We start from the raw sequence: 19,011 nt of genomic DNA on the forward strand, positions 1-19,011 counted from the left end.
GATAGCTGGACTTGGCACTGGCACAAAAAGTGTTGAAATTAAATGCTTGCATATATTTGTACATAAATATTTTACAGTAATTTTATGTCTTTTTAAGGTTACACAGCTTGAGACTGATACTGCTAGAAAGGTTGCTTCATTACTTACCAGAAATTAGAGAAGTTGGAGGTGTCAGGGCTATTCCATATATGCAGGTTAGTGCTTGGTCTCACTTCAATCTAAAGGAATTTGTAGTTCTTCCAGAACTATTTTTATACGACCTCAAATCGTATATTGGTATCACGTCGTCGACGGAAGACAGTTGGTTTCCGGACATTAACTTTATACTGTATAATTGAATAGAAATCTATGAAATTTAAACACAAGGTTTATGACCACAAAAGGAAGGTTGGGTTATGGTCCTAACAGTTTAGGAATTAGGGGCCCAAATAAGCATTTTTCTAGTTTCCAGACAATAACTTGTGGAACGGTGTATGAATCTCTCTGAAATTATACCACAAGTTTCCATACCACAAAGGGATGGTTAGGATTTGCTTTGTGGGGGTTATGGCTCAAACCATTTAGGAATTAGGGGCAAAAAAGGGGGGAAAACACGGGTTTCCTGGTTAATGGACAATTAACTTGAGACAATTTGAAAGCAGTGTAAGGGAGGTAATCCAAACACAATGTTTTGATTACCTCCCTTACACTGTTTTTAAATTATGTATAAAGAAATGTTGTATTGTCTTGAGATGATTAGCTGTCAATTTATTTTTATACGACCGCAAACAAATTTTGTGGTCGTATATTGGTATGACGTCGTCGTCGTCGTCCGAAGACACATTGGTTTTCGCACTCTAACTTAAGTTTAAGTGAATGGATCTCTATGCAATTTTACCATAAGGTTCAATACCACAAAAGGAAGGTTGGGATTGATTTTGGGGGTTATAGTACCAACAGTTAAGGAATAAGGGGCCAAAAGTAAGCATTTTTGTAACTTCCAGACATAACTTGTGTGTTAGTGTATGGATCTCTCTGACATTGTACCACAAGGTTCCATATCACAAAGGGAATGCTTGGATTGATTTTGGGGATAATTGCCTCAAAATTTTAGGAATTAGGGGCCAAAAAAGGGGCAAAAAAACAAGCATTTTTCTAGTTTCATGACAATAACTTGTGTGTAAGTGTATGGATCTTTCTGAAATTGTACTACAAGGTTCCATATCACAAAGGGAAAGCTGGAATTGAGTTTGGGGGTAAATGCCCAAAACATTTAGGAATAAGGGGCCAAAAAGGGACCAAAAATAAGCATTTTTCTAGTTTCCAGACAATAACTTGTGTTCAAGTCTATGGATCTCTCTGAAACTGTACTGCAAGGTTCCATATCACAAAGGGAATGCTTGGATTGATTTTGGGGGTTATTGCTTCAAAATTTTAGGAATTAGGGGCCAAAAAAGGGGCAAAAAACAAGTATTTTTCTAGTTTCATGACAATAACTTGTGTGTAAGTGTATGGATCTTTCTGAAATTGTACTACAAGGTTCCATATCACAAAGGGAAAGCTGGAATTGAGTTTGGGGGTAATTGCCCAAAACGTTTAGGAATAAGGGGCCAAAAAGGGGCCAAAAATAAGCATTTTTCTAATTTCCAGACAATAACTTGTGTTCAAGTGTATGGATCTCTCTGAAATTGTACTGTAAAGTACCATACCATAAAGGGACGGCTGGGATTGATTTTGGGGGTAACTGCCTCAAAATTTTAGGAATTGGGGGCCAAAAGGGGGCAAAAAACAAGCATTTTTCTAGTTTCAGGACAATAACTTGTGTGTAAGTGTATGGATCTTTATGAAATTGTACTACAAGGTTCCATATCACAAAGGGAAAGCTTGGTTTGAGTTTGGGGGTAATTGCCCTAAATGTTTAGGAATTTGGGGCCAAAAAGGGGCCAAAAAACAAGCATATTTCTAGTTTCCAGACAATAACTTGTGTTCAAGTGTATGGATCTCTCTGAAATTGTACTGCAAGGTATCATACCACAAAGGGAAGGCTGTGATTGAGTTTGGGGGTGATGAATCATAAGGGGGTTCAAAAAATTTGGGGGGGGGGGGATTTTTTTTTCCTTTTTTTTTCTTTAAAATTTTCCATTTTAAATTGGTTATTTCTGATTTATATATAAAAGCAAATAATAATGATATGGTTTGAATAGGTAAATTAAAATTTTTTAAGTTCTTAGACCACATTCATTTTGCATCAGAAACCTATGCTGTGTCAAATATTTAATCACAATCCAAATTCAGTGCTGTATCAAGCTTGAATGTTGTGTCCATACTTGCCCCAACTGTTCAGGGTTCGACCTCTGCTGTCGTATCAAGCTGCGCCCAGCAGAGCATTTTATTAGATGTTACTATTAAGGAATATTAATTTTAGCCATTATTATGTATGTCATTTTCAATTTTAAGACTTTTATGATGTATTTAAATGGGTAGTTATGGTTGCAAACTCCATTTGAAATTTGAATCGAGATTATCTTGACGTAAAGAATTTTTTTTGGGGAAAAAAGGGTGGGGGAGGTAGGTGAAAAATTTTTTTTTTTGGGGGGGGGGGGGGGTAAAAAGAAATTATGGGGGTCAATTTTTCTCATTGCAGATTTCAGAAATCAAAAAGAAAAATTCTTCAAATATTTTTTTTTTGCAAAAAAAAAGTGGGGAAAGGGGAAGGGGGGGGGGGGGGGGGGGTCAATATGCAACAGCATAGTGTATTGCACAAAAGCCAAAAAAAAGTTTGTTTTTTTTGTAGGGGGAGGGGGGGTCAATTCGCAACAGCAAAGTGTATTGCACAAAAGCAAAAAATTGAATATAAATTCAAATCATATAACCAATTGTAAGTTCTTTTGACTACAGTTATTCTGTGTCAGAAACCTATTATGTGTCAAATATTTAATTACAATCCAAATTCAGACCAGTATCAAGCGTGAATATTGTGACCATTTTTGTCTCAACTGTTCAGGGTTGGACCTCTGCAGTCCTATCCAGCTGCGCTCGGCGAAGCAATTTATTGGCATATAAGACGGTTTCCTTGGTTCCACCATATCAGATTTTATTTGAACAGCTGTCTTATTTTTCAAATAGTTCTTGAAGTATTTCGTAACTTGTAAGTAAAGAAAAGTCTAAAATTTTAATATTGAAATGGCATGGCAACTAACAGTTTGTTTATTTATTTGAATGAATTATTAATTAAATGTTATAAAGCTTCAAATGGCTATGTTATTTTTAATGTCTGTTATGCACCAAACCATAGAAAGGTAATAAAAATATTAACTTTGAACCTTTTTTGTTTTAAAAAGGTATTACTGATGTTGACCTCTGACCTTGATAGTGAAGAAGAAAAGGATAAAGCAGCTCTAGACACTTTGTTGACAGCTTTGATAAAGGAACTAGACTTGTTTGGACAGGTTTGTTTCATATTGTGTTTATGTACCAATTTAACATTTGTCAACCAATAGTTTCTTAGAGACCATACTGCAAATGTTTCAATCGTGCTATTTTAAACAATTTTGATGTGTAAAAAAAAATCTCAAGACTACGTAGGTCAGTGAGATTAAAATATTGTTTTTGTTGAAAAGGCTAAAATTGGCAGTGTAATTTAAATTGATTTTTTTTTTAATTTTGTATAGTTGTAGTTAAAATGAAATGTGTGGTGAATTTGTAATAATTGAAGTAGTATTTAATTTTTGCACCCCTGCAATTTCACCCAAAACCACCGAACAAAACCAAAGAAAATTTAAACAAAAAACTAAATTCATATTTTATATACCAGTATTTACTGTAGAATAACAAAACTTGAATGGTAGGAAATCTCATTTGCCCTTTGTATTTGTATGTTATTGAAAGAGACCATCTTGCTACAGCCATTTGAATGATAAAAATGTTACTATATATAAAAAAGAAGATGTGGTATGATTATTTTCAGGAGAAAGAAAATGTTGCATGTAGAAACCAGAGCTATGAGTTCAAATTGGTACTTCTACGACTTCTGAGTGTGCTGTTATCTCGTACTAAGGCAGGAACTAAAGCATCAGGAGAGGTATTTATTTAACTTGTTATTGCTAGTACACCGGCCAGTTTAATGACAGCTTTTTAAGCAAGCTAAACTTGGGTATTATATGAAACCAAAAACTTTTTTAATTAAATATATGTGGCAATGTATCATGTTCACCATGATTGACTAGGCTTACATGTATATAAACAAAAAATAATTTTCTATCGCATAGAAGAAATTCACATTATTAATTTTTTTTTAACATTCTTACTTTGGTTACTCTGTTGCTGAGTAGAAGATTTTAAGTAAAAATGCTGATTAAATTATTTGTTTATTTCAAGAATAACAGAGAATGTCATTCAATCATTATCATTGAAAATATTACATGTATGTAAAGTATATTATGTTGCCTTTATTTTTTCAGTCTTCCTCATTCATAAGTAACAGCACAGCATCAGCCCTTATTTCCAGTGGTGCTATAACATACTGCCTAAACATACTGAAAAGTCTTCTGCCATACTGGAAACAGTACTCTCTTCAAGAGGTTAGTATGAAAAAAATCATAGTACAGAAATTGATGTTGACCTATTTACTGTAAACCTGGAAATTTTTCTTGTGGGATTATTTGAGCTTTTTCGCCTTCATTTGGGCAAAAATGTTCCCTTTCATGAATTGTTTTAGGAAAGCAAAAAAATTGATATGAATTGGGAATTTGCCATTAATTTGATACCTGCACAAAAAGTTCATGCATACATTTCATGAAATATTCATTTTTACACTATTATAACTCAGAATGATATTTATTTACAGAGTGATGGAAGTCCTGTAACTGGATGTCTGCTGAAGCCACATCCATCACACCCACCACCAGACATGTCACCATTCTTCCTCCGACAGTATGTCAAAGGTCATGCTAGTGATGTGTTTGAAGATTATCCACAACTTTTAACAGAGATGGTCCTTAGACTGCCATATCAGGTAAATTGTCTCTCAGCTACCTATAGAGTCGTAAATAGCTTGTGATAATTTGACTGTTTCACCATATCCTTTTCTTAAAGTGCAGATATCACTATTTTTCTTCAAAAGATATGTCAGATGCTATGGTATTGACTTGTTTTACCAACTTTCCATCTTTGAGATAAAAAAAAAAATGGTGTGGATCTTTCAATAGTACCAGTGTTTCATTACTTACTGTGGATTAATTTATTTTTCGTTGATAACAATTGAGGAAATCTTGCATTTTCGTGACCATTTGATTTCTTACAGATTTGCCAAAATCTGCATACAAGTCTATAGAAAACTTGCAATTCATTGAATTTTGAACATATAAATTATCCCACAAATAATTATGAATCCACAGTACTATCACCAAAACTATGATGTTGTAGATATAATCCTATGAAATTTTCACAATTTTTTCAATCAGTCAGTTATATGAACAAAATGAGTTTGGTAAATGTGTATTTTTTTTTATATTATAAACAGTATATATCATATGCATGTGGTCACTTAAATTTGGCTCAAATAAAGTGAGAGGGTAGTTTTCATACAGTATAAGAGTTAAGCAGCAATCCACAAACTAATTATAGAAAAAGGTTGAATTGAATTTATTGTACAACTGATGTGGAAAAAAAAACATTTGTGTCTGATTTTTACCATTGAGTCTCAGTTATTTTAAAATTTGTTTTCAGTTGAAGAAAATTTCTGAGAGTAACAACAATGTGATGCAGACTAACTTTGACAGCACCTGGAATAACATTCTGTCTGAGGTATACATATACTTTATGTAACTTTTATCATATATTTTAAAGAGGTCGATCTTTGGTAAGGAGACAACTCTAAAAAAATCACTGGTATGTTTGTGTCAACCATTTCCATATTTAAAGTCAAAGCGCCTGAGTTACACAGATTATTTTACTTCAGTTTCACACAAGTGCTTAAAAAGCATTGTTGAAACGGGCTATTACAAACACAATATTGAATTTGAAGCCTGATCTGCCTTAATTCAAGTTTTTCCTTTACTGATGTTCATGATACATTATTTTTAGTGTTTCAACATGCGAAATGTAAATTAACAACCATTGAAAAATAATAGGTGTTTTTTTATACATCAGAATAAATTGGAGATTAGTACAGACATGGGCATGATCATTATATTTGTTTCTAATTTATTTATTGTAAGAAAAGATTATGATTTGATTAAAGAATGAATATAGAAAAAAAATTATATTTATATATTATTTGTGTATGAAAGTTTTTTCCTATTTACCATTTAAAAATTCATTTTAAACACCCTTTCTTCATATTGCTTCTTTTAATCACAGAGCAAACTTTCCAATGTTCTCTTGTCATATTGTACTTGAAATATGATTTTAAACATTTTTTTTTATTTTACAGTATATGATGACACAGCAGACTCCATTTGTAAAGAGACAAGTCAGAAAGGTATATTTTTTTCTTGTGATAATATTTATTTATGTGTGTAAGTCAGTGACTGTAAAAATAAATCCCTACAGATTACTATGAGTGTTTACTGGACCATATAAAATTTTGTTCTTTTTCATCAATTTGTATTGTTTAAATTTTATTTAGTATTCACTTACGCTTTACTAGACAAAACACTAGGTTTCACAAACTACCTAGTGAACCACATTGTTAACAGCAGCTAAAGGGTAAGCCAATATTTATATTGTCCTGAACCTACATGAAATAATTGCCACTGGACATGTAGTAAGCAACAATCATCAGTCATATTTATAGTGGGATAGTTTTCATTTACCTAACAGATTTATAATTTGAGATAATTGTCTAATTAAAACATATTCAATATTCTTCCTTTTTATTTTTCATGTTTGAATTAATACTTTAAACAGTTTCAGTCTAAAATATCAAATATTGTAGTCTCTGATTTTGTGTTTATAGTTGCTGATGTTTATCTGTGGAACCAAGGAGAAATACAGAGAACTAAGAGACTTGCATGCTGTAGAGATGCACCTAAACAGTGTAATGAAGCTGTGTAAAGAAGGTGGACTCCCTCTGGAACAAGTGGTATCACCTGGAATCATACTGCCTTATGATACACTTCTTAGTATTGTAAGTATTCCATTAAGGGGTTACAGGTACATGTAGTTTATAGAAAAAAGTATCAGTATTTATTGATATCAGAAGACCTTTCTTTTAATAATGGGCATCTAGATATTGACTTTTTTTCACTTTACAACTGACATAAGAGAAACTCGTAGGAAAATCTAAACTATACAAAATTACTGTAGGGAAAATTAAGTTAAATTCATATTAAGATTTTTATTTAAACAATTTTAGCCTGGTACCTTTGATTACTTTTGGATTCTATTTGATAATCTCTATCTAAATTTTATTAACTAACAACATTATTGTAAGAAACATTATTTGTTGGGTTGATGCATGACTGAATAATTAAATGATTGGAAATTTTGTTTGTACATTAGTTTGAAAAATGCATATAAAAAAGTGTGCTAATTTTATGTAGACTTTCATTTATTTCTGCCTTTGAAATTTGTTAACAAGTTTTTTTTACGACCGCAAAAATTAAAAAATTTTTGGACGTATATTGGTATGACGTTGGCGTCGTCGTCGTCGTCGTCGTCGTCCGAAGACACATTAGTTTTCGCACTCTAACTTTAGTTTAAGTGAATGGATCTCCATGAAATTTTACCATAAGGTTCAATACCACGAAAGGAAGGCTGGGATTAATTTTGGGGGTTATGGTACCAACAGTTAAGGAATAAGGGGCCAAAAAGGGGCCAAAAATAAGCATTTTTGTAACTTCCAGACAATAACTTGTGTGTAAGTGTATGGATCTCTCTGACATTGTACCACAAGGTTCCATATCACAAAAGGAAGGCTGTAATTGATTTTGGGGGTAATTGCCTCAAAATTTTAGGAATAAGGGGCCAAAAAAGGGACAAAAAACAAGCATTTTTCTAGTTTCATGACAATAACTTGTGTGTAAGTGTTTGGATATTTCTGAAATTGTACTACAAGGTTCCATATCACATAGGGAAAGCTGGAATTGAGTTTGGGGGTAATTGTCCGAAACGTTTAGGAATTGGGGGCCAAAAAGGGGCCAAAAATAAGCATTTTTCTAGTTTCCAGACAATAACTTGTGTTCAAGTGTATGGATCTCTCTGAAATTGTACTGCAAGGTACCATTCCACAAAGGGAAGGCTGGGATTGAGGTTGGGTGTGATGAATCATAAGGGGGTTCAAAAAATTTGGGGGGGGGGATTTTTTTTCTTTTCTTTTTTTCCTTTTTTTTTTCTTTTAAAATTTTCCATTTTAAGTTGGTTATTTCTGATTTATATTTAAAAGCAAATAATAATGATATGGTAGGAGATACACACCAAACAGGATGTGTAAATTATTATATAATAAGTATTGTGCAATAGCAAGAAATTTTCAATAGCACAGTATTGCACAATAGCAAGAAATCTTCAATTGCACAGTATTGCGCAATAGCAAGAAATCTTCAATTGCACAGTATTGCACATAGCAAGAAATATATGAATAGCACAATATTGCGCAATAGCAAGAAATTGTCAATTGTACAGTATTGCGCAATAGCAAGAAATATTCAATTGCACAGTATTGTGCAAAAGAAGATACTTCGTATAAATTGCTTATTTCTTGATCAATTTCAATGGGGTTTTATTCTTGACTTCTTGGGGTTCTTTAATATGCTGAATCTAACTGTGTATTAAGTTTTTGGATTTTGGGACCCGTTTTTTAATTGGTCCACATTGAGGTCCAAAGGGTCCAAAATTTAACTTTGTTTGATTTCATCAAAAATTGAATTATTGGGGTTGTTTGATATGCCGAATCTAACCGTGTATTTAGATTCTTAATTTTTGGTTCCGTTTTCAAATTGGTCTACATTAAGGTCCAAAGGGTCCAAAATTAAACTTAGTTTGATTTTAACAAAAATTGAATTTTTAGGGTTCTTTGATATGCTGAATCTAAACATGTATTTAAATTTTTGATTATGGGCCCAGTTTTCAAGTTGGTCCAAATCGGGGTCCAAAATTAAACTTTGTTTGATTTCAACAAAAATTGAATATATGGGGTTCTTTGATATGCTGAATCTAACCATGTATTTAGATTTTTGATTTTTGGGCCCCGTAATCAACTTTGTCCACATTGAGGTCAAAAGGGTCCAAAATTAAACTTTGTTTGATTTCATCAAAAATTGAATTCTTGGGGTTCTTTGATATGCTGAATCTAACCATGTATTTAGATTTTGGATATTGGACCATAATAGGTGAATGTCAAATTTAAAATTTTTAAGTTCTTAGACCACATTCATTCTGTCTCAGAAACCTATGCTGTGTCAAATATTTAATCACAATCCAAATTCAGAGCTGTATCAAGCTTGAATGTTGTGTCCATACTTGCCCCAACTGTTCAGGGTTCGACCTCTGCGGTCGTATCAAGCTGCGCCCTGCGGAGCATTTTATTAATTTATCATTTGCTTCAGTATATCAAGCTGTATTCTTGATATGTTAGATTTGATTTAAAATTTATTGCCAATGAAATAAAACCTTGCTCTAGAATCAGCTGGTGTTTATCAGGCCTTTTAAATTTTTGCAAGGTGAACTGTCTCATTGTATAAATACAATCACTATTGTTCTTCTTGAGAAACCAGTCATTCATTGATTGATTTGGCTGCATAAGAATTTGATTCATGATTAAGTCTGAATGGTATTGAATATTCTAACAAACAATACGTTTTGTAGATTGAGCATCTGAAAGCATGTTCAGAAGTAGCCACATCAAGGCCAGTCAACTGGCAGCTGTATTGTAAAGATAATCAAAGTAAGTACTGGACCATTCTACAGCTGAATATACCATGAATAAGGGCGCTAAGTAAGTAATGAAGTAGCTAGATCTTCCACAAAGAATGTTTGTCTTATGCAAGTCCATGTATAGTAGGGTTCAAGACACCCTCCAACTTATAAACAAAATGACTGTGTTTAATTTTCCAGTTTGTAATTAAGAAGGTCAGTGGTTCTGTCAAGGCAGAAGGCTTCTTCCATGAATTGAAAGTGGCGTTAAACACCAACAATCAATCAATCAATAATGGTAACAGTTAACCATCAAAGTTTCTGTGATAGCATTGATTTGAAAGAAATATATATTTACAGTGTTATATATTTTTTTTTTTTTAAGATTGCTATTTTTTTCATTCTTAAATTAAGATTGCAAATGCATATTTCACTGTGTGCCATTTTCTGATTGCTTTTGGGCTAATTATATTGTACTAATTCTTATATACATGTTTATCTAACCTATAGATTTCTGGGGATATGATTGGTTAAAGGACTACACATGGTGACTTCATATATTTGATATAGGGTGCCCTAAAAATATGTGGTTAGTAAGGAGTTACTTCCCTTTCAAAACAAAAAAAGAAATCTGAAAGGTTTCAACAGACGAAGAAATTAATAATGAACAAATGAAATAAATTCATAAAACAAATTTAAAGCTAACATGTTGTTATTGTTGCCATTTGTTTTTTGTATAGACAAATGGAAGTAGGTTCTTAATACTAAGTATTGAAGACTTAATCACTTTGATAGGCCACTAGACTAAATACCACATGTGAAGATAGTCGGTAAGATAAATTCGTTACAAGGTGTGTTAGTGACCTAATATGATATAGATAGGGTCAGTAAATTTCTATATGGGGATTCAAGCTTCTCTCTCACTCCATATGGAATTTACTGACCCCATATATATCGTATTATGTCACTAACACACCATGTGACTAATAATATCCATTGATTGTAGATGTTCTGTCATTCTTGATAAGAGCCAGTATAATGTTGGATGAAGGTGTAGCCCCTACCCTGCTACAATTATTACAGTGTGCCCTCTGTGGGAGTAAGATGGCTGCAGCTGTTGCTGAAGGAGGAGGAGCCACAAGTTCTCCTTCTAAACAGAAAAAAGACAAAGACAAGGATAAAGACAAAAATGAAGGTAAAACAGTTTAAAGGATTTTCGTTGTTATGGAAAATTTCAAAATAAACATATATATTTTTGTAGTGGGGAAACTTTTTTAACCTCTAGTCTTTTTCAGTTACTACATTTTCTCTCTCTATATATATATAACATGATGGATCATTCGATATTTACAAGGGGCCTCGGTGGCCGAGTGGTCTAAGTAGTTACTACTGTAATCACTAGCCAGTCAACACTGAGGTTGTGAGTTCGAACGCCACTTGTGCGGGTGCACTCGACTCCAATCTTAATTGACTAGGATTGTCAGTTTTCCTATTGAAGGTCTGTGGTTTTCTCCGGGCACTGGGGCTTCCTCCACCAATAAAAACTGGCCGCCACGAAATAGCCCAAAAGCAGTGCTTAAAAGTGGTGTTAAAACACCAAAAATCAAAATCAAAATCGATATTTACAGATTGTTAGGTTGTGAAAGTCATAATATGTTGATGTTAACATTTCTGATTTTTTCCAAAATAAAGTATTGTATCTTATCAACAATTAATAGAATTATTGTAAACACAATGAAGTTTTAAAGTGCCGCGGGATTTCTGCTGGAGAAAAGATATGAATGAATGGGAGAGTTGGAGTATAGGTCATTGAGACCGTAACCCGAAGACACCAAAAAAATCTTGAGATAACATAGTCTTAAATAATAGACATATGTCTATACAAATTGTCGAGTTTAAACAAAAGTTGTAAATAAATTTAATAGACATTTACAAATATGTGTGTTGCTGCTTCATGGAACTTTTAACTTGGTCTGCCTAATTTTGACCTTTTGTACTTTAGATTCTGATGATGGACAGAAAGTTGATGAGACTCTGTGTGTAAGTCTGATACAATTACTGAACAAAGTTGTGGATCCAGATTTAATGATAAACTTTATCAGGACTTTCTTACTGGAATCCAACTCTACAAGCATCAGATGGCAGGCCCACAGTCTTGTCTTCTACATCTACAAGTAAGTCTTAATAAATTTAAGTTAGTTTATATTTGAAACTACAGAGTTAGGGAAGCTGACTATGATATCAGAACTATGATAAGCATCAGCAATTTTCAACAGATCCTGTCATTAGTTGAAAAAAAAAAATTGTTTAAATTCTGCTTTAAATTGTCTGCTAATATTAAATTTATTTTCATATTGAAAATAACAATACAACTGGACTTAGACTTTACAATGATAAATTGAAAAAAAAAGAAATTAAAAAAAGAATAGAGTGGAAACATTACAAACTGATACATAATTTTATGCAACTGGTCAGATTTTTTTTTATTTCAACAACACATATTTATATTTATAAAATTGATAGTTGTTTAAATCAAAATTGATCTATATAATAGCATAGATATGAATTATGCTTGAGCTCATTTACAGTTTTGATTTCAGCATGTACCAGTCTTTTTAAAAAGCTCTTGTACAAACAGAAATACATGTGACCCATTGCAAAAAAATGCTGTAAACCAACTTATTTTCCCAGAAATGTTTTTTTTTCCCCCTTGAAGTTGCCTTTTTCAGCCTATTTGTTTCAACAAGTTTCTACAACTCCATTAAGGTTTTGATATAATAAAAAAAATCAAGTTTGACCTTTGTGTCCATTTATATTCATGTTACTTTTCTATATGAGAAAGTCAGGAAAATAAGTTGTTTTACATTATGTATATGACTTTAGGATTTCTATTTGAATTTAAATGCCTTCTACTCTGGTCTTTCTAATGAGGAAGTGAGTTGTTCTGTTTAAGAAAGTTTTATTGAACTTTTGTGGTTTTCTGGATGCATTAAACATAGCAATTCTTGAGTTAACTGTTCTTTGATCCATTCCAGAAACTGTACTTTGACTGAACAAGAGAATATGATGGAGATGATGTGGAGTTTATGGAAAGAACTTGCTCTGTACGGTAGAAAAGCTGCCCAGTTTGTGGATTTACTGGGATATTTTGTACTCAAAACACCTCAAACATCAGAGAAGAAAACAAAAGAATACTTGGAGAAAGCTATAGCTGTCTTACGAGATGAGAACAATCTATTGACTAACCACCCCAATGCACAGATTTATAAGTATGATAAATGTTTCATGATTAATTACAGATGTGGTGTATATATTTGAAATTGCTCCTATAGATCATTCTGTATGCAGGCATTATTTTAAGCATTTCCCATATTGAGTCATATAAAGATAATTCAAGCTTTTCTAGTAACTAACAAAATAAGAAAAACTTTTATTCATATGGCTTATGTGTTTTCCATAAAAAGCTCCTAAGAGCTTATGTTTGTATTGATATATGCACTTAATCAAAATAAAACTTTTGTATTCATGCTCATAATTCAAATTAATAAAAGAATGATTGATTGAAAAATAAACATTTGAGTTTTTTTGACATTATAAAAAATACTTGAAGGAATTATCTATGTAATAACGGAGCATATTAAACACTATTATTTTTAGCATGTTACAAGGCCTGGTAGATTTTGATGGCTATTACCTGGAGAGTGATCCCTGCCTTGTCTGTAATAATCCTGAAGTTCCTTATACGGTAAGTTTGCAATTGTGAGAATGTAAAATGTCTATATTGCATGTAAGAATAGGAAAAAATCATGTCTAAAAACAATTGCAGACCAAATGGTGCTATCAAATTGGATAGATATTTTTGACTTGATATAGTTTAAAGTTGTATGCATCAATATCATTTCAAACATAAAATCATATAAACATCATTTTAATGCAATTATTTTGTATTAATGGTTCTGATTGGATGACATCAACAATAAAATTCTCTATCTTCATGTCTGTAGCTTAGGGAAGCTGACATTTTGAATTCTGGAATGTATTTACATGTTATTTCTTCAATTATGAATTTAAAAAATCACAATTTTCACATAGAAAAGTTCTTTTTATCTAATTTTATTACATTCTGAGGTGTACAGGAATCCAGAAAAGGCCTGCTGTTTACATTTGACGCCAGAAGCATACTTATGACGTCACCTTGTTTAGTTGCCAAAGACTATAACATTTTTCATTTCATTTAATGAAGTTTTATACAGAAAGAATGACTGAAATGAACTGATTTTTTTATTTTGCATTAGAATAGAGATAACTGTATTGTATTGTAGCTTTGCCTACGTAAAACTGCTTTGCATTGCTAGGTAAACTCAATTAGTGACAGTAAAATCCACGTTTTAATGCCAAGCTTCAAATACAATACAGTTATCTTTTAAATGTAAATTTAAAGTCTAAATTATGATAACTGTGAGGAAGGCTGATGATTCAAAGCATAATAACATCAGGAAAATACTAGAACATGTTTTAAGAAAAAAAGATGACAATGAATTTATGTTCTAGGTACAAATTATATCAGAAATTATGTGTTAACAAAATATTACACGCACACAATTCTATTTGCATTTTTTCAAGAATTGTTTTAAAAATTGTGGCGAAATATACATGAATGTGAACTTTAGATACCTTTTACATTGATTCTTACAGAGCCTGAAGTTGTCTGCTATAAAAGTAGATTCAAAGTTCACCACTACCACACAGATCATAAAACTAGTAGGAAGTCACAACATTTCTAAGATAAGCTTGAGAATCAGTGACCTGAAAAGAACTAAAATGGTAAGTTTTTACTTATTAAATATTTTAAAGATTTTATTCGAATACTGTTATGATATTCAATAATATTATTTATAACAATGTCCACATGTTTGTAGATATGCTAAGTTCATTTGCACTTAATGGCCAGTTTACATTATCTTAGTCAATGACCTTTACACCCTTGAATATTTTGTAGTTGAACATGTTTACAAGTCAATGCCTTATAACATTATGTATGCATAATTCTTTATCTGAAAGCATTTATAAGCTGGAAACAAGATTTTTAGTAGATGTGGGGTATATGCCAATGAGACGCCAACCCAATGAAACAAATAACCAAAAGACATCTTAGTCTACCTGATTTGAATTCTAATAAGAACTTTGATTTAAATTATTAACTGGATATATATACACAACTTTAATTTAATTATTGAGACATAATTAGCACACACAAATGGCATTTCATTGAAAATTGAAATACATATGTTTTTTTTTACCTTGAAAATATAGATATTTAAATTATCTGTCATTTGGGAAAAAGGAATATATTAGACAAAAGGTATCAATTGGTTAATGATAGGAGTATGCAAGAAAGACGGCAAAGTAATGTAAAGGGAACATTTTATATACTGTAAATTTGGAAATTGTTGCAATGTTTTTGTAATTTCGGAAATTGTGGCAATGTCTTTATAAATGTGAAAAATGTGAAAGTATCAGGTTTGCAATAATAAAAACTCATTTATAATTACAGTAGTGATTTTCTTTTATTAAAGTTTTGCAATCGCATTAATTAGATTTTGCATTTTTGCCAGAGGTCAAGGATTTTTAAAATAATGAATGCACACATTAATTTCTGATTTTACAGTACCCATGACCATTTGTAATGTGAACCAGTATCTACATTTTACCTTTTTAGCTCACCTGGCCCAAAGGGCCAAGTGAGCTTTTCTCATCACTTGGCGTCTGTCGTCTGTCGTCGTCCGTCGTCGTTAACTTTTACAAAAATCTTCTCCTCTGAAACCACTGGGCCAAATTTGCCCAAACTTGGCCACAATCATCATTGGGGTATCTAGTTTAATAAATGTGTCCGGTGACCCGGCCAACCAACCAAGATGGCCGCCATGGCTAAAAATAGAACATAGGGGTAAAATGTAGATTTTGGCTTATATCTCTGAAACCAAAGCATTTAGAGCAAATCTGACAAAGGGTAAAATTGTTTATCAGGTCAAGATCTATCTGCCCTGAAATTTTCAGATGAATGGGACAACCTGTTGTTGGGTTGCTGCCCCTGAATTGGTAATTTTAAGGAAATTTTGCCGTTTTTGGTTATTATCTTGAATATTATTATAGATAGAGAGAAACTGTACACAGCAATAATGTTCAGCAAAGTAAGATCTACAAATAAGTCAACATGACCAAAATGGTCAGTTGACCCCTTAAGGAGTTATTGCCCTTTATAGTCAATTTTTAACCATTTTTCGTAAATTTTTGTAATCTTTTACAAAAATCTTCTCCTCCGAAACTACTAAGACAAATTTAACCAAACTTGTCCACAATCATCATTAGGGTGTCTAGTTTAAAAAATGTGTCCGATGACCCCGCCCGCGAACCAAGATGGCCGACATGGCTAAAAAATAGTACATAGGGTAAAATGCAGTTTTTGGCTCATATCTCTGAAACCAAAGCATTTAGAGCAAATCTGATGAGGATAAAATTGTTCATTAGGTCAAGATCTACCTGCCCTGAAATTTTAGACCAATCAGGCATTACGTTGTTGGGTTGCTGCCCCTGAATTGGTAATTTTAAGAAAATTTTGCAGCTTTTGGTTATTATCTTGAATATTATTATAGATAGAGATAAACTGTAAACAGCAATAATGTACAGCAAAGTTAGATCTACAAATAAGTCAACATGACCAAAATTGTCAATTGACCCCTTAAGGAGTTATAGTCAGTTTTTTACAATTTTCATAAATTTTGTAAATTTTTGTAAATTTTTACAAAATATTTTCCACTGTAACTACCGGGCCAAGTTCATTATAGATAGAGATAATAGTAAGGAGCAAGAATGTTCAGTAAAGTAAGATCTACAAACACATCACCATCACCAAAACACAATTTTGTCATGAATCCATCTGTGTCCTTTGTTTAATATGCACATAGACCAAGTTGAGCGACACAGGCTCTTTAGAGCCTCTAGTTTTTCAGATAAGATTTATTTGTTAGAACTAATGATTGTATAATTAATTGTAGGTTAGAGTGATCAACTTTTACTACAACAACAGGACTGTACAAGCTGTAGTAGAACTTAAAAACAAGTAGGCATCTGTAGTTACTACCTCTGTATCTCTAGGATAAAAAAACTGCTTGTTTTGTTTTGTAGTAGAATACTTGACATGAGTTGTTATAAAGCTGATCAAACCAAAGACTTTAAAAATGATATAAATGGCTTTTCCACACAGCATTTAAGAATTAATGCGAAGACTGATTGGCTTGGAGACCATATAATTTGTTCATTTGGGGGTGGCATACTTTTTTTTTTTTAATCTTACCTTTTGATGTAGCAAGGCGTGGAGTCAACATAATTTGTCTATTTTGGGGGTGGTTGAATCTTTTTTGGGGATTCTAACCTTTTTTAAAAGGTATTTTGGATTCATTACTATTCTTGGGATACTAATTCTCGTGGATTTCATGAGTATAGGCAAACCACAAATATAAATGTTCAATGACATACAAATTTTCTATTGGCTTGTATACACACTGTGACAAAATACGACATCAAATACATGTGTCCACGAAAATAAATAAATCCACAGTAGAATATTGAAAATGTGGCTCAGCCTGTCATTAGAGTATAAAATAAGGGTTCATATTCATTTTACAAACTTTTTCTCATCTTAAAATCCATTTAAGAATTTGATGGAGTTTATTCATGCATCCTTTGGATTTACCATTTTTTCTAGGAGATCTATAAAAATACAAGGAATGCATAGGATTTGGCAAATTAAAAAAAAATTGTAAGGTATTATTTAGTCCACCTTTTGGTTCCTGGATTTGAAAATAACAATTTTTCTTTCTTTTTTTAATATCATCAGACCTGGAATATGGCACAAAGCTAAAACAGTGGTTCTGACTTCAGGACAGACAGATGTCAAGGTAAGGAACATTTTCTTCAATTATTTTTAATCTGTATTTTGCTTCTGAATATCATTTTATTTAACAGCAGTGAGGTAAGAAATAAATATAAAATTTCAGAACACACAACACCATTCATCTATTAACCAATTATCCTGTTATTTGTCAATTTTCACCTGAACTTTTTTCAATTGAGTCTACCTTATATTTATTTGAGTTTATTCTGAGCACTGAGCTTAAAGTTTAAACACAACATTTTTTGTAATCTTTTTTTCCAATCAATCTTATAAAAATCTGAATAGAAAATTACCCCTTGTAAAATAATTATTAATTGATGGGTAGTGATCAGATGTTTTCAGATGAATAAAATCTTGTTAAATCTATAAAATAAACTAGAGTTGAAGAAACATGGGTAAAGTAGTAACTAAATTTGTATTTCTCAGGTTGAATTCCCTATTCCGATTGTTGCCTGTAACTTGATGATAGAGTATGCAGACTTCTATGACAACCTCCAGGCAACAGCAGAGACATTACAATGTCCCCGGTGTAGTGCCTCAGTACCAGCATCTCCTGGTGTGTGTGGTAATTGTGGAGAAAATGTGTTTCAATGCCACAAATGCAGGTTTGTACATTTAATTTTGACACCTTTCTGTAAAGATAAAAGATATTTATTATTATAACAATCAGATTGCTACTATATAACACAAGTAACCCTATTTTTATACGCCCGTTTACAGGACGTATTATGGTATACCGTTGTCTGTCTGTCCGTCCGTCCGTCCGTCCGTCTGTCCGTCCGTCTGTCCGTCGTCAACATGTCAGACATTAACTCAAAAATGCTTTAACCAATGTGCATAAAACTTTGGTGAATTGTTTATATCTATTGACGTAAGCTCACTTTCGTTTTTTATAAAATTTAGATTTTACGTTTCCGAGTTATGGGGTTTTATTCTTTAAAAAAAGGGGGATTTTCCAGTTTTCGGACAATAAGTCAAGAATGCTTTCACCAACTTGCAAGAAATTGTGTTGAATTGTTTATATCTATTGACATGAGCTCCCTTTCGATTTTTATAAATTTTAGATTTTACATTTCCGAGTTACAGGGTTTTATTCATTAAAAAAGGGGGGATTTTTCAGTTTTCGGACAAAAACTCAAAAATGCTTTCAGCAATTCTTATGAAACTTTGGTGAATTTTGTTTTGTATGTACTGATGTAAGCTCCCTTTAGAATTTTATAAAT

General features: G+C 32.3%; 1 protein-coding gene across 1 annotated transcript in view; it reads left to right on the forward strand.

Moving 5' to 3' along the window:
• LOC127729960 (E3 ubiquitin-protein ligase UBR4-like) overlaps positions 1-19,011 on the forward strand; it is a 144,755-nt gene that overhangs the window by 70,757 nt on the left and 54,987 nt on the right. The window contains exons 66-82 of the mRNA XM_052237959.1: positions 98-194; positions 3,321-3,428; positions 3,947-4,060; positions 4,440-4,559; positions 4,826-4,993; positions 5,707-5,784; positions 6,413-6,460; positions 6,938-7,108; positions 9,787-9,865; positions 10,841-11,029; positions 11,837-12,008; positions 12,870-13,103; positions 13,492-13,579; positions 14,530-14,658; positions 16,890-16,954; positions 17,732-17,792; positions 18,215-18,393. Coding sequence (XP_052093919.1) covers positions 98-194; positions 3,321-3,428; positions 3,947-4,060; positions 4,440-4,559; positions 4,826-4,993; positions 5,707-5,784; positions 6,413-6,460; positions 6,938-7,108; positions 9,787-9,865; positions 10,841-11,029; positions 11,837-12,008; positions 12,870-13,103; positions 13,492-13,579; positions 14,530-14,658; positions 16,890-16,954; positions 17,732-17,792; positions 18,215-18,393 — 2,100 coding nt within the window. The remainder of the gene's footprint in view (positions 1-97; positions 195-3,320; positions 3,429-3,946; positions 4,061-4,439; positions 4,560-4,825; positions 4,994-5,706; positions 5,785-6,412; positions 6,461-6,937; positions 7,109-9,786; positions 9,866-10,840; positions 11,030-11,836; positions 12,009-12,869; positions 13,104-13,491; positions 13,580-14,529; positions 14,659-16,889; positions 16,955-17,731; positions 17,793-18,214; positions 18,394-19,011) is intronic.

This window comes from Mytilus californianus, unplaced genomic scaffold (assembly GCF_021869535.1).
Source record: "Mytilus californianus isolate M0D057914Y unplaced genomic scaffold, xbMytCali1.0.p SCAF_2, whole genome shotgun sequence".
Lineage (NCBI taxonomy): Eukaryota > Metazoa > Mollusca > Bivalvia > Mytilida > Mytilidae > Mytilus > Mytilus californianus.